The sequence below is a fragment of the Podarcis gaigeae genome, assembly GCF_964106915.1.
Source record: "Podarcis gaigeae genome assembly, chromosome: 1".
NCBI classification, from domain to species: Eukaryota; Metazoa; Chordata; class Lepidosauria; order Squamata; family Lacertidae; genus Podarcis; species Podarcis gaigeae.
Window position 1 is genome coordinate 65,281,067 of NC_139678.1, and position 15,941 is coordinate 65,297,007.

Consider the following 15,941-nt stretch of genomic DNA (forward strand, 5'->3'; position numbering starts at 1 on the left):
AGTATCTTGCTACTTACTCCCAGGAAAGTGCGTTTAGGATCGCAGTTTGAGTCCTATGGATTTCAATAGAACTTACTACCACACACTTATTGATGAGGATGGGAGGGGTTACTGTTTAGTACACCGTTCCCCTGAGAACTTACACCTTTTAGACTATAGCTTTAATATATTCCTCTACAATATTGTGTAAAAATTGTTATTCAGCCAAGCTCAGCGCGGGGGGGGGGGGGAACCCACGCGTTTCAGCACAAGGCAACTCCTTTGCAGGTTTAGCTTCTCAATATGAGCAGGTCAGCCAATTGCCTAATGTTACCTTTCTCCTACCCCCAGCTCTTAAACAAACAACAACGCTGCAGGGGGGAAACCATTATATGATAATTCGCACCATCTCCAGTTTTTATAGACTAGCAAAAGAATCCTGCATGCAAGCTGCACAAAGTAGTTTATGGAATTTAGTTCCAGTCAAGCCAATCTTAAAATTCCTCTTGGCAAGCGTCATTCCCGCGGTTTGGTTTCTGTAACATTGACCAAACATTTCGCAGGGTAATCAAGAGCGCCATTATGTACTTTGCCAGGATATCTCCAAGTAGCACTACAACCTGTTAGCTAAAAAAGGAACGAAGTGGGCGTGTGTTCAGAGCACGGATTTTAGAGTTTTACTAACACCAGGCACCACTGGAGTGAGAATAAGTAAACGAACGCTAACTGACAGGAAGACTGATATCCCAAAGAACTGTTAAAGATAGTTTACACACACATACACGGGGAATTTGTTGCACATGGGGTAAGGCAATAACAGCGAGTCTTCTCATAAACTCATTTAGGCTGCAATCCTATGTACACCTGCATTCCTTAAGTACAGTTATTAGAAGATAGTAAGTCCTGTTGAACTCAGCATCGCTACTAGGGTGGAGAAGTTTGTTTTCCTGAAACCCCACTGAATCTACCTCTTTGAAGGCCGCTAGGAAAAAAAGAAGTCTGCGGAGTTTATGCTCATCCGGTACTTGAACAGCCGGAAAGGCTAACACTACAAATGGCAGCTACCACAAAATCAGTGCTAAGTGTTCCACTGACTGTGCAGTAGTGAATCTGTATCTCAGCACCCAAAGAAGAAGCGCCGGATAACTTCCACCCCCTTCCTTCCAGCTTCATGTGGGGCGTTAAATGTCATAATTGTTACACATGGCGAATACTTCAGGACCACAATTGATTAGAAGCTCCGACGCTTTGAATTGCAGTTTTGAAGCCGCAAACCCTCAAACCGCTTAATCTCGTAGTAATTTCTCTGCATGTGTGTGGGGGGGGGGGGGGGACGACGACTATAATTCACAACGAAACCTGGATAGGACACAATTAAAGACATGCCCCATTGTCGCCTATCAGATGATTTTTTTTTAAAAAAAGTTAGAATTATCGTTTTAAATTACATGGGGTGAGGGCCACTGGCTTCTAATACACCCCAACACCCAGCTCGGAAGTATTCACCTGCCGCCTGCTTAATCTGGTACCTATTGCTTTCCCCGTAGTCTGAAATGGGAAATTCCAGAGCAGCCGAACCTCACATTTCTAGCAACCCGATTTTTATCTTCCTTCAAAAGCAAATCCTGTTCGATTCCACATAGACACGGCTGTCGTTTGGACTGAGAAGGGGTATATTTACAATGCAGTCAAACCAACAATGCACATCCCTACAATGGTTAAGATTGCTGGCGTACTCTCAGCGAAGTACGGCTGCAATCCTATGCGCACTCCCTCGGGAGGAAGGCTGCAGCGTGACTTGCCCCTTGAACTCGGCGGTACTTGCCTTCGCGTGGACTCGCATTGCAGCACGTGTGCGTCGGAACACACGTGTGAACGGAACACCAGTGTGAACTTTCCCCCTGAAATATCTAGATATTTATACACAGGCCGCCGTATATACCAACTCTTTATGTAACAACTGGGTTGTAACAGCCCGTGGCTGCCCGCCTGCCCGCCTGCGAGCCTAGTTCTGCCCGCCTGCAAGCCTAGTTCTGATTCGGGTTCCCACGTTTGCCGCCGCCGGCTTGCGGTCCAGCGATGGCACCGTCCGACGGGAGCATCTTCCAGCCTTTGCTGTCAATCACGGCAAGGGAGGCAAGCGAGAACCCCCGAGGCAGCCAGTCAGGCTGGCGCGCATACGCGGCGGCCTTACCTTGGTTGCGGATGGCTTGCTGGCTCTCCAGGCAGTTGGGCAGGTAAGGGCCGCTGGGAAACATCCTGGCCTGGCTGGCGGGCGCTTGGCTGGGCGGCGGCGGCGGCGGCGGCGGCGCGAAGGGGCCGTAGCGGCAGGCTCCGGCGGTGCCGGTGAACTGGCCGGAGAAGTGCACCGTGAAGGCGCTCAGGCACTGCTCCTCGTGAGCCTCCGTGGCGCTCCAGCTGGGCTCCTGCTTGATGAAGGCCGAGTGCGGCGCCAGCGAGCCGTACGACGCTCCGGGCGGGAAGTCCAGCACAGGCGCCCACTGCGCCGCGCCGCTCACCGGCATGGGGCAGCTGCCGTTGCCCGGCAGGGAGGGCACGGCCGGAGGCAGCAGCGCGTTCAGGTCGCGCACGTCGGAGCCCATGGCGTCGCCGCAAACTTTCCGCCGGGGCGCCGGGAACCACTCGCTGCCGCCGCTAATGCCGCCGCCGCCGCCGCCTCCTCCTCCGGCGCCGGCGCTGCACTTGCTCCAAGCGCTCTGGCCCCTGCCCGGGTCCGGCTGAAGGCACCAGGCGGCCGAGCCGAGCCCTTTCGGCGACGCGGGGTCCGGGTTGGGCACGCAACTCCCCGGCTCCAGCCCTGCGGGAGCGGGCAAAAGCGACAGCGCGAGGTTGGTCTCCAGGGTCGCCTTCGGGTCCGGCGGACAGCGAAGTTGAGGAGACACAGACAGACAGAGAGCGAGAGAGAGAGCGGGTGTGAGGGAATAGAAAGGCGAGCGAGGCAAAAAAAAAAAAAAAAAAAGCCGAGTGCGGGACTGGCGGGAAGCGGCTGAGGGGAAGACCTGGCCTGCTGAACTGGCTGCGCGGGAGGAGGGAGGCGCGAACTGACTGACTGAGGAGCCGCCTTGAACTTCTTACTTCAGCGGCGGCTTTGCCCTGAAGTCCCCAAAGCTCAGCTAATTGAGAGGGGGGAGCCGCGCGAGGCGGCAGCGGCAGCAGAGGAGGAGGAGGAGGAGTCAGTGGCAGCAGCGGCAGCAGCAGCAGCAGCGCGGGCGCTCCCTTCACACTTCGCTCGGCGCCTCAGCCGCCTTCGCGCGCCTCAGAAGCACCCGCAGCCCCGGGGGCAGGAGCGGACAGGGCAGACGCCTCTCGCTGCGGCTCTCCCGCCATTTCGCGGGCGGAGGGGCGGAACACCGAGCCCTCCCGCATCCTGCGGAGCCCTGAATTCAGCCACCCGACCTAAACACACCCGGGTTTCTTTCCCGGGCCAGCTGGAGGCTGCTGAGGCGAAATGCTCGGAGGCTGGCTTGGCTCCATAAGCGGCTTAGTTTGCGAAGGGAACTTTGACAAGGCTCAGGGAGAGAAAAGGCGCTTGGAAGCAGAAGATGCCCAATCCAGCGCCCGGCCTTTCCAAGGAAATGCCCCTCCCTGGATGAAACCCTGGGAGACAGGGCGGACCACGCTGAGCCAGGCAATCCCCACGTGCCCACATAACACCTGTTCTCAATACTCGTCCCGCAGTGGTAAAAAAATAAATAAATAACCGATCTTGTAGTATGGCAGTCCTTAGACTTTGGAACTCCCTGCCCCTTGACATCCGTCAGGAACTTTCGGAGAGCTGCTTAAAACATTTAGGCCAGCGTGTCCGGACATGGAGAAGTTATGTGTGTTTAGCTTATTGCTGATTTTACTTTTTGAATGTTTTGATACCGGCTTTTACAGTCAAGCGGTGCACAAAATTTGTTAAATAAATAAGACGGACCAGGAGTTTTAAAGCACGCCCCGCCCGCAATAATTCTAAACAGAAGGTCCTGGGAATTGTAGCTCTGCGTGAATTGTAGCTCTACAGTTCCCAGGATTCTTTGGAGGTCCTTTAAATGCATGCTGTGCAGCAGCCTATGCCTTCGGAGTATGACCGTCCATCATCTAGAAGCACACAAGGATTTAAGAAGTTCTTAAATTAAAGACATCTGATTGGGTCGCAGATTCCCCTAATGCGCCCAGTGTTACTTGGCACAAATATACTCCGTCCTCTTCTTCTTCATCTCATATTCATTAGGTTGGCCGGCTGCCATCCGAGAGTGCTTCTTCCTGAATTTCACTGGAGGTCGAATCCTGCTTTAGAGCTCCCCTGCCATGTGCTTTTATGGAAGCCGGTCTAGCTCACGATGGCCTTAAGGCGCTGGTGAAGCTCATCTTGCAGCTCCACCTCTGAGCTGCGAAACAGGAAGCCTCCGATTCGAATCTCACCTCAGCCAGGAGGTCTCCCTCCCTCAGCATACGTGGGTGCCCATCACCTTCCGAGCCAGTTAGACGAATCACAACCCGTTTCTAAGAACGATCAAGGGCACTGAACACTATATAAATGCTAGTAGATGCACAGATGTCAAGAAGGTGACATCGGCTGAAAAGAGGGAAAGGGGGACTCTGGCGATGTTCTAACAGGAAAAGTAGAACGAAAGGGAGAGCGACTTTTAAAGTAAATCACCGCTTCCCTCGCACTTCGTGGTTGTGTTAATATGCATCCAAACAGTAAAACAATGAGGGCGGATTCTCACTTCAACAGGGTTTGAAGCAGTTGTTGGCATCGGTGGTCTGTCCCGGGAGACAAAGGAGTGCGCCTCCAGGGATGAAGTCAAACCGCTGGAGAATCACAGCGCCTGCTGTGGCTGCAGAGACCAGTAACTCATAATTGCTGCCTCCCGTGTTGCTTTTCTCTCGTTAGGAGCACTGAAGTGACCTTCCTGGGGTGCAAGTCTGGGCAGTGTGCACGGAGGTCCTGGGCTGCCCAGAATACAAGACTTCTTGGCCTCGCTGATGTGGTCCAAAGGAAAGCAGAGCAAAGCTTGGCACCAGTTCGGCTGCAAGAGTTGCTGGAAGATCCTGGATGCTGCAGACCTAAGGCCCAGATCATAGTGAAATTGCTCCACCAAACAGCTGAGCTGAACAAAAGGGAATGGGGGCACCATTTCCACGCCTCTGCCACCATTTCTTCCCAGACCTTATTATTGAAATGCCCTACAGACTATCTTCCCTACTAAATCCGCCTCTTCTTCCGCCTCTAAGGGTATGCACGAATAAGGCTGCCATCCCAAGCACGCCTTACTCGGAAGCAAGTCCTTTGAAACCAGTGGGACTGACTTCTGAGTACAAATAATGAGGCTGCCTAAGAGAGCTCATTTGAGGAAGGTTTCTTCTTCTAATCCCGTGAACTGAAGAAGAGCTTGAAATTCACAGCATCAGCTGAGGCGGATCTGCCCTCTGTGGCTGGATCCCTGAGGTTACTTGAAGAAAAGTCATTTTTCACAAGTAAAATGAACCCTCAGTTCATTTTGCCCCTCCTGATTTTATTTTTATATCTGGTGTTGTCCCTGGTCGTCTGTATTGACCTATCAAGGATCTCCCCGCTCTCTTGCTTCCAGAATCGACTCGACACACTTTTGCTACTTGAGCCGAAGGGGTGGTGACCCTCCCGCTTTCCACATAAGTCATATGTGCCTGAACCAGCAGGTGGATCTCACCGCCACACTAACAATACGACGACGCAGCAGGTTCGCTTATGGGGAAGCAGGGCAGGCTGCCTCTACCCTCTCATTGATGCTCCAGGCATTCTAGCATCTGCTGCCTGAAGCACTGCCTCCCTCTGCCTAATGATAGGGACCCGGTTCACTAGGGAAACCCTCATTTGAATCCAGGCCTTCTCAGACCATGCCTTCCTCAGTCCACTACACCGTGCAGCAGGCTCCTTTCTGAAATACAGGACTCATTCCCTCGATCGAATTCGAATGAGGAAAAGGAGGATGTTGAGGACATAGTATATATTATTTACGGAGAGTAGTTGTGTTACTCCGGCAGTAGAAACCACAGAAGAGTCTTAGGGGCACCACAAAGACTTGACCCTTTTCTTCATTGTGGCATAAGCTGTTGTTGATTAGAGTCAGCTACGTTAGATCATGTAGCAACTGTATGTTATTGCTTCTACGACACTTCTCAGTGTACAGAGTGCTTGACATGCACCTAATTCCTCAATGCAGCGAAAAGGATTTTCGTGGAGATTTTAAGGTCGGTCCAAAACCAACCCTCCAGATAGAGTGGACTTCTAAAGGCATCCCTTTAGTGGACTCTTTCCGACTAAATGAACAGCCCCTTTGGTTCTCCTTCACTGTCCCTTCACTGCAAGAGATTGAAGGAAGGCTGTAAGATGGCAGACACTTCGTCCTAAGAACCTTTTGTCGCTCATTAGGGGGTTTGATCCGGAGCGACTCTGAAGAGCAGCTGCAATAAAAGAAACTGTGATTAGAGGGTGTTTGGTCCAGTAGCGGTCGCTCAACCCAACCTATTGCACAGGGTTTGTTGTAAGAGAAACGGCGAGTGATTTACTACAAGGAAATGTAATAAACAATACAGTTTAGTGGAAAGTGGAGTTCTGTGTGTCATGTACTTTATCTATTTAAATGCCCGCCAACCAGCAAACAGCTTAAGAGAAGGACCGCATTTGATTTCAAAACAATGAAAGTGCTGTGTTCATGGAGTATGATAAAACTCATCTCCAAATCTCCACGTAGTTAATATTCAGATTTTATTTAGCACCCAAGCCCAAGCTTGTGCATTTGTCTACACTCCAACTAACCTATATAACATATAGAGGTGATGACTTTCTCTCCAAGCAACTAATTCCCGCAGAGACGGGGGGAGGCAAGCAACACCCCCAAAAAAATCTCACCTCCCACCTGCCTTCCCATTTCTGAACTCCTGTCATTCATATATGCTGCTATTTTTCTTTGTCGCCCACTTAGAAACACACTTTGTCCCTTCTTTGCCCATCCTGATATTTTCCCCCTGGTCCCGCCACTGAACTCCCGATCCTTAAAGGCGGCGGGGGGGGGGGTGTTACTTAGCAGCCACTTACTTGTTTTAGTGGGACGTTATTACGAGTGAAAATAGGAGCAGACGCTGGCGCTAATAACATCGACTCGGAAGTAAACCGCACTGAGACCAGTTGCGCTTTCGCCGAGAGAATCTCAGCCTCAAGATGGCAGCCTGAGCCGTTTTTGACATCTGGCTCTGATGACAGCTCCTAACAGATGAAATTTAATGCAATAAACTTACCGGTGTATATTACAGGAGAGGAAGTAAAACGTTGCAAATCACTCTTCTGGTGTCACGTGCAGTTTTTCAGCAGGTATTAAACAACCTAGTTAACACAACCCTCTCTAGGGGACAGGGTTACTTGGTACATGAAAAGGGCAACATCTAGAATTTCAGACTCAGCTTATGTGACTTTCTTAACATTCGAAACTAGTGCAGCAATCTATACCTTTTTAAAGGATCTTGTAAAGTTTGGATATGCATAGTTACTTGCACATACACACACACACACATAATGCCCAAGTTTGTTTTGTTTGCTGATTTCTTTATTCATTGGACTATATAGTGCCCGGAAAGTGCAGTATTGCCAAATATCTTCATTTTAAAAATAGCACCCATATATTTCTCAGTTAAAAGCAAGTGCCGAATTAAACCAAGTCAGCAAAATTATTTGGTTTCCTGATCGTGTCTCTGTGTGCGTGTGTTTAGCTTCAGTATGGGATATGGTTTGTAAAGGACCTTTATTTCTCCTTTACACACAAAGAGAGAGACAGAGAGAGAGAGTGTTTTGGACACATAATTCCAGAATTCAACTTTGAATGACTTTGGTAAGTTTATACCTTTTCCTTCTTAGACTGAACTCAGTTGCAGAGTGACAAATCACCTTTGCCTTCGGAGAGTGGTAAATGGTACAGAGTTCAAAAGCGCCCAAGCCTCCTTCTGCTCCTACACAAGCAGTAACAGGTAGGTGTCTATTTAACCACTAGCCATCGCTTTCTGGGTTTCCCCTTGTTTCTGCCAATTCATTCCGATCTGCCGTAATATAGCACGTAAAACTGCAGTGGTTTAAATTGCAATGCTTGAGAAGTCCGATCCGTTCTGATAACTGGAAAGTTCATTTTAAACCCGGACACCGTCATCTTTTCCTTGCCAAACCGCACCGTCTCAAAGAAATCCAGGTAGCATTTTTCTCAGCACGGAATGAAAGATACTGAGTCAGAGCTTACCGGTATCTTTTTTGAGTACAGGCGGAGAGGCATCGCTGTTTTTAAACCACTTAATGGTTGTTGTTTTTTAAATCTCCCTACCCTAAACTATTGCGAAATCTTTAGCAATTCCCATTTGCTCTTCCCTCTAAACTGGCAAAGGCTCTTTTTAAGTACCGTAGAACGAACCGAGATAATATCATTTGTCAACGACCCGTATCCCAGGTTCGCCATCGGCACTAATGAACGACCCCTGAGGCCCTAGATGGACCAGAGCTCTTTGCGAGGGCCATTGTTGTCTTAACCCTGTGTTAGCTTTTTTTTTTGTGTGTGTGTCCAGATTATAAATTGGTCGACCTTTTCTAGGTTAGCTTTTGTCTATTTACATAGTACAGTTCAGAGTTGTTATTGAGCTTTTGGCTTTCAAAGGAGAATAACCCGCCCTCAGACCTCTGGAAGGAGTGGGGAAGAATGAACCACACAGCCACTGGTTTTTAATCTGATTTCCGTCTAACTGAACGAAATACATTCAGATCAGTGTGGTTTGGCTGGAGCTCAACATGGGTCACGCTGACTGATAAATCCCCCCAAAAACATGAAGTGGCAGGATCAAATTTCCGCCCCCTCTCGGCTAAGTTCTCCTTAAATTTTCCACTACCCCTTTGAAATGGATGGAACTGGCTTCCAATGGCACTTGTTGCCTAAGTCGAGGAGAGGCTCAGAATTTCAGGAATTGAGACCATAACAGGGCTGGATGAAAGCCCATTGGCCGGTCAGTTTCCCCAATGGATCCCGTGTAAGAAAGTCCCATCTCATGTTTTGCTTCTAGATCCTCATTCGCAGCATTTAAAAATAACGCCAATAGCAGATACAGTGGTACCTCGGGTTACATACGCTTCAGGTTACATACGCTTCAGGTTACAGACTCCACTAACCCAGAAATAGTGCTTCAGGTTAAGAACCTTGCTTCAGGATGAGAACAGAAATCGTGCTCTGGCGGCGCGGCAGCAGCAGGAGGCCCCATTAGCTAAAGTGGTCTTCATGTTAAGAACAGTTTCAGGTTAAGAACGGACCTCCGAAATGAATTAAGTACTTAACCCGAGGTGCCACTGTACACCGGGTTGATTGGATTTCTCCTTTGAGCTTGAAGGCCAAGAGAAAGATAAGACAAATGCTCGGTTCTTTAAACAACAATAGCAACAATAAGTGGCCAATGAGGCGCCCCCTCTCATTTTATGGAAACCAGCAAATTCCAAAAATATTTGGGAGGGACAGCCGTAGAAGCAGGGTCTACCAACGCCTCCGGTGGGGGGAAAAGATTTCTAGATGTTGGGAATCTTTACTTCGCTATTGCTCTGGCATTCAGTCACACGACTCGCTTAACCAGTGGTTTAACCCCACCACTTTGGGGAAGACCGGACAGATACGCGGGATGTCGCAGGAGCAGCATTCCAAACCCACGTCCGTAGAAAGCGCCCAAGGAAAGTGGGAACGAAAGTGTCGTTCCGGCACTCTCACTTTCCCGCTTGCACACACAACCGTCTCCCCCACTCAGCTTCGGAAACGATTTGATCTCGTTTAGGATGGGCGGAGGGTGTATGATGCAGGATTCAGACTGCAATCTTCCTTCGTCAGGTCTATTCGGGAGCAAAGCCCACTGAAACCAAGCGGGGCTTACTCCCTGGTAAAGGAGATTCGAAGGAATGCGGTCTGAATCTTCAAAATAAATGCGCTCAGGGACCGCAGCCTTCAAAGAAGTGGAGCGGGGGGGGGTGTGAGAGAGAGATCGAGATCCAAGCGCATTTCTGTGCCTTTTCTTCGCTGGTGAGTCTCAGCAGAGAAGCAGAGGGGAAATATCTTTCTTCTCACTCAAGGGTTTGATTATTTAAAGTGCCAACCCCGGGGAAAACAAAGCTGTGAACCATCTCCAGGCAGGAGCCGCGGAGGGTGAAGGGAGCAGCGAGAGCTGCGAGGAGACAGAGAATCAATCACCGGCCGCCAGTCCCCCATTCCCAGGAGCGAACCTGTCACCCAGCGCGCCAGGACGCAGGAGCTGCAGCTCAGAAAGCGCAGTCCCGGGCGGCAGCGCCGTACAGAGCAGCCTTCTTGTTCTTTCAAACTGGGCGCAGCTACTCTTACATGGATAGACCACCTTTCCTGCAAGCAGCTCAAGGCGGTATACACTGTTTTCCCCCCTCTCCCCTTTTTTATCTTCACAACAGCCTTGCGGGGTAGGTTAGGCTGAGAGGGCAGTCACTGGGGCAGGCAGAGGCTTCTGGGAGAGCAGCACAGAGTTCTTCTGAACTGGGGCCGGGTGCGTGTCCATTTTGCCTTGTGAATCGGCTGAAGCTCCGCTATGCCCAATATCCGGAGCTCAAAAGTGTCCCTTTCCCGGTCGAGGATTCGAGAAGGAAGCTTCAACAGCCGAATGGAGAAGAGAGGGGCTGTTCTGGCTTCTGGCCCCTTCCACGCCAGTCCTTCTCCCCACCCCGGAAAAAAATCTGAAAGAGACCTGCTGGGATCGTCCATTGGACCTTTGGGCCAAGAAAGTGTGCAAAGTGTGCAGGCTTTTCGGTTTCACAGAAGCCTTCGTCGCGCGCGGCAGCCTAGAGGGCGGCAACCCTACAAACACAAGAAGCTGGGAAACTTAACGTAATTTGTGTAACTGGAGATGATTGCGACTATTTTGAGTTCTTCAGCTGCAGGCGGCGGGGGGGGGCGCGGCACGAGAGACGCGACAATAAGTCTTGGTCGCCTGCAACGGGTGTGAAGATGTACACAAACCTCTTCCCAGGAAGTCCAGGCGTTAGATCTTTCTCTCTCGCTTTCTCTCTTCCTCCATCTCTCCCTTGCTAGGTCACACCTCCCGCACAAACAAGCGCCTTAAGCGAAAAACCCCCCAATTGCTGTGAACGTCGGCGGAGCCCCGGCCATGAAATCCATCACGCCTCCGCTAGAGCTATAGGCTGCGTTCTCCACCCCCACCCCCTTTCCCCCATACCAAACCGGCCTAAATCTGTCAGCTTCAGCTCTTTCCAGGTGGGGAATTCCTAGCACCTCTGAAAAAAATACATGTTTAAAAGGAGATGTTTCCACCCAGCTTGTGAAAAGTGTGGAGTGGCGCGCGGGGGCTGGCGCAGAAGAAGTTGCTTTGGTGGAACTAGCATTCCAGAAAAAGGCACATGCACACAAACACACACCGAAACGCCCATCGCGCTCTACTGGAGAAGGGAAATGGGCACATTTGTCTCTGTTTTGCACTCTGATTTCCGGACTCATCGGGGATTTTTTTTGTGGGGGGGGATCCATCGTGAGCAACATAAACGAGCGCTATGGGAGCGATGCGCAGCCATTGAAAAGTTCAGCTCCAGAAGTGGGGTGGGGGTGACAAGGAGCGATTTCGCCGGCACAGGAAACCAAACTGCGTAAAAAACCATAATAATACGAGTCACCACTGGCGCTGATCGGCGTGTAGACATATATTATTCGGAGATCAAAAGAGGCGCGCTGCAAAAGGGAGAGGGATTCCCTCTGCCCTCAGACTCCTTCCTTTCAACTTCGGCGTGTTGTCCTCCCCATCTTTGAAGGGGGGCTGTGAGCAGAGAGGGAGGGCGAGAGAGAAACGAGCCGGGTCTCTGTTAGCTCATCCTCGCCAGGGAATTCTCGGCGCTTCGAGCCCGTCTCTTCCCGCTTCCTCTGTAACCTCACCAGCAACGCGCAACTGTAAAAACAGACAAGAGACGAGCTATCTGTCAAGATTCATGGACTCCTTCGAGCGAAGGAACTTAGGCAAGTAATAAATAGCGCCGCTGACCTCCCTTTGGCCTCAGCCAGTGCCGAAGTATGCATTATGAGATCCCAGGGCAGGCCTGCCATTGGGCTGCCGCGCCTTGGCAATCCCAAGATGTGGACCAATGAAAAATGAAAGGGAGCCGGGAGAGACTTTAATTAATGCGCGTCTTGCTCCGGGAGTTCAGCGCGGCGGGGGCAGCGAGGGCGAAAGGGGGCAAGCTCGCATTCACAGCCAGAGCTGCTCTGTGGGAAGGCCCTCTCTAACCCTGAAGGACTGAAGAGGAAGGGGCCTTCGGCTGCAGCCCTAAACCCACGCACATCTTTGAAAGAAAGACCCATGGAAATCAATGGATCTCACTCCATTGTCTGGAGTGCAGCCAACAGGAAGTAATCCTGTACCCACTTACCTGGAAGTAAGACTCCACCGAGCAAATTTGAGTTTGCTTTTGTGTAGACGCGAATAGAACAGTGCTGTGTACGGCGGCAATTCTAGTACAGTATACTTATTTGGGAGTAAGTGCCATTGGATAAAGATGATTAGGGCAGTAAGATAACGATCATTATTTCAGGAGCAAATGTCTGAAACAAATGTAGAACATAGGGGAGAGAGGAACGGGCCGAATTCATTGAAAGAGAAATGCACAGCATCATATTCCAGCTGATTTTAAGCGGACAGTTGCGTGAATCAATTGAAAAAATGGCTCTTCTTACAAAGGAAATGTGTTTAAAAAATGGGGGAGCCCGTCCAACTAAGACAAATGAGAATAAATGCCCCCCTTTTGTAAAATATGTAAAATATGTATTAATGTTCTTAACCACCAAAGGGACTTTCATGGAAAGTCGGGCTATACATTATAGATATAGATATAGAGATATAGATGATATAGATGATATAGATGATATATAGATATAGATATAGATAGATACACACACATATATACATATTATATATATACACACATACACTCACACAAAAACTTCCACTTAACCAGACTGTGAATCAGAAACTAACATAGATAAGTTAAGCGTTTGTTAACAATATGTATTTTAAATCAGAAACTTCTTTCTGAAATTTTAAGAGCAGTCTTAAGTTTCCTGTCGTCAGACTTCCTACTCTCGAGTAAATGCGCTCTAGCGGTTCTTTCGGAGAGAAAAAAATACCTGATTATGAGAATGAGCGTGTGCCTAAGGAAGAAGGCAAATAGTCGGACCCACTGGATCTCCACCTCCAGCCCGCCTGCCCCCCGCCCCCATCTTGGCTGGGAAGTTCACCTGGGCCTAGTCTTGCAAACAGAGTGAGGGCGTAATACCCTTTGTTTTGGGGATGCTTATGGGAATCTGCCCAATATGAAAAGAAAACATATTTTCCTTCCTGCATCTGACACATGCCAGGCAACAGCAAAGACTTTTGCTCTGTTGCTGTGTGGTCACAGGATATGACCGCTATTGCTTTTGGGTGTCCAACTCATAGCCTGTGTTGTAAATTTATAGTGCTGGATTATTAATTTTAAAAATAAAAAAAAACTTTATGTATCCTTCCTTGGAACTAAGCCCTATTGAGTGCAGTGGGGGCTGCACGTGCAGATGCTTGGTCTGTCTGAGTTCCTTTGCTGGATCAGACCAAAGGCCCTCCCATTTCCATCCGGGGTCATGGTGCCGTTCCTGCTAGAAATGGGGCCAGACAATGGAGGGGTTGCCGTTTTCTGTAGCTTGATCCCAGGCGCACCACAGCTCAAACTAGCGGGGGCCTTTTGAGGCCTGGTGGATAGATGAGACTCTCGGGCTTCAGTCCTATTCCCTCTTGGCTGAGAGCAAACCCCACGCAGTACAACTTGCTTCTGAGTAAGCATATGGAGGCTTCTGCTAGAGAACTTTTTCAAGCTGTCTTAAGCCTCCCTGCTAGCACTGCACCTCCTGCCAGTTATAAATGCCGCAAGATGATTGTGCTCTTTTGCGGGGGTGGGGGTGAAAAAAGTAGGGGGCTGATTCAGGCTGTTGGGAGTGTGTGGACCTCCCTCTAGTAGACAGACCGTGGATCCTTTACTTTTAAAACCGCCCACACAGAGAGCAAATTCCATAAAACCAGTGGGACTTATTTAGTTCCAAGACCCAAGATTATTATGCACGTTTACTTGGAAGTCAGCCCCAGTGACTTAAATGGGGCTGCTTCCCAAGTAGGCTTGCATAGGTTGTGCTGTGCTATGTATCCCGCCCTCTTCTTCCTCGCCCAACTTATAAATATATGGCACTCTCTCATTCTGAGTTCCTTCCTAGCTTCATGCACTGCTAATGGTTTCACTCCCATACCAGCAACTCATCCGGAGTCCTGGCTCCCTCTTCACTCTCTCCGGTGCCAACTTTGCACAGCAGCAGCAGCAGCAGCATCTCAGCCAAATCACTCTCCTCCTCCTTGTTCGGTGGTAGGAGACAAAAAAAAATCCCCAGCTTTTGTGGAGTTTGCTCTATTATTTTACCGTAAATCTTGGGCAATCCTGGAACTAATTATCGAGAGGATATGTCTCAATTTGTTCTGCATTAATGCCACGTTGGGAATGGAGTCGGGGCCACAGCCAGAGCAGACACTCGAGCACATGAAATTGATGAACTGAGACTTGCTCCGAGTCCTGAACACACCATCTGGAATTCCAGTCTGAAGTTACAATTAGAAGTTCTGACCCCAGATTCAACTTTGGGGAAGAACAAGAGGAGGGGAGAGAAAGAAAGAAAGACAAGGGGAGAGGGGTCTCGAGAGAGATAAACAGGGGAGGGGGGGAACCAAGTTGCTTTTTCTGCACCTGTAGGAAACACAGTGCTTCTAATCTCTTCTCCCAGAACATTATTCCTCTCCAAACTATTTTGAAATGATCCTATGAACAACTTGTCTGCCGGGCGGAGGGTATTTATATTGTCATAACTTTCCCAACCAGAAGAAAGATTTTGGCTGCAAATTCTGAGCCCTTGACGTCAACAGATTGCCTCAGGGTGTTCTGGATTAGGAACCTTGCACTGATCCTATAGCAGCAGCATATGGGTATGGGTGTGGGGGCAGTCTTCATTAGGTCAGGTGACTGGGATCCACAAACCTCTTAAGCTGGTCCACTTCCATTTGAGCGGCCTGCTGCATCTGGGGCTATACCAGTTTCATAAGCCAATTAATCCTGTACCTGGGTTTATGACTCACTACGGGGGTTTCCTTGAACTGGAGTGGATTCCTCTCACTCCCCTATCTGGAAGCAAGCTCTGTACCAAATGAAAGCCCTGATCTCAACCTGTTTCTCTGGGGGGATGCAGGGGGACGCATACCTCTAAACATTTTGTGAATCTTTGTACTTTTGTCCATTTATTTTCCCCAATTTGAACTATAAAATGGTGATTTTCTTGAGTCAAAATGAGAGTACCCCTAAACATTTTTTAAAGAAAAAAAGCACTAATCCTACCTAATAGAAAAGTAAAACCCATTGAACTGGGGGTGGGTATGGTGCAACACAATCCTATATCCATGTTTGCTTGGGAGGTAACCTGTCTTTCGATGCAGACTATGTTTTGATTGCAACCTTGGTTCCAAGTAAATATGCATAGGATGGGGCTGCACTTGGCTTCAGAATGGAGATTAGACTCAACTAACTTGGAATTATGCTTAAAATCACAATGTTCTTTAAGTCCCATAACGATTTCCAGCTCTATTTCTAGATAGACAGGATCGCAGCTGTCTGAAATTGCTCAAGCTGTTTTCACAGATTGGTCTGTTAACGGTTTAGGTCCACACGTTAGGTCCACTACATTTGTGAATTGCACTCTTTCTTCCAGTTTTCTAGAGCATCTCCCCCCCTTTCTCTGCCTCCCTGCCCCCCACAAGCGATGTCTCACCTTGCAACAAGTTTCATTTTAAATGAAGTACGAGGGTACTACAGGGGTCTT

The 15,941-nt window shown here is 49.3% G+C and overlaps 1 protein-coding gene across 8 annotated transcripts in view; it reads right to left on the reverse strand.

The window, feature by feature from the left end:
• WT1 (WT1 transcription factor) overlaps positions 1–3,359 on the reverse strand; it is a 54,378-nt gene extending 51,019 nt beyond the window's left edge. For 2 of the 8 annotated variants that reach the window (XR_014561839.1, XM_083729431.1), the window contains exon 1: positions 2,174–3,243. Coding sequence is in view for 4 of the 8 variants with exons in the window: in XM_083729431.1 (XP_083585557.1) it covers positions 2,174–2,582 (409 nt within the window). In the remaining 4 variants the exon portion in view is untranslated. Of the gene's footprint in view, positions 1–2,173 lie in introns of all 8 variants that reach the window. The other 6 variants (XR_014561840.1, XR_014561841.1, XR_014561838.1 and 3 more) reach the window with 5 other exon arrangements.
• Positions 3,360–15,941: the final 12,582 nt, after the last annotated feature.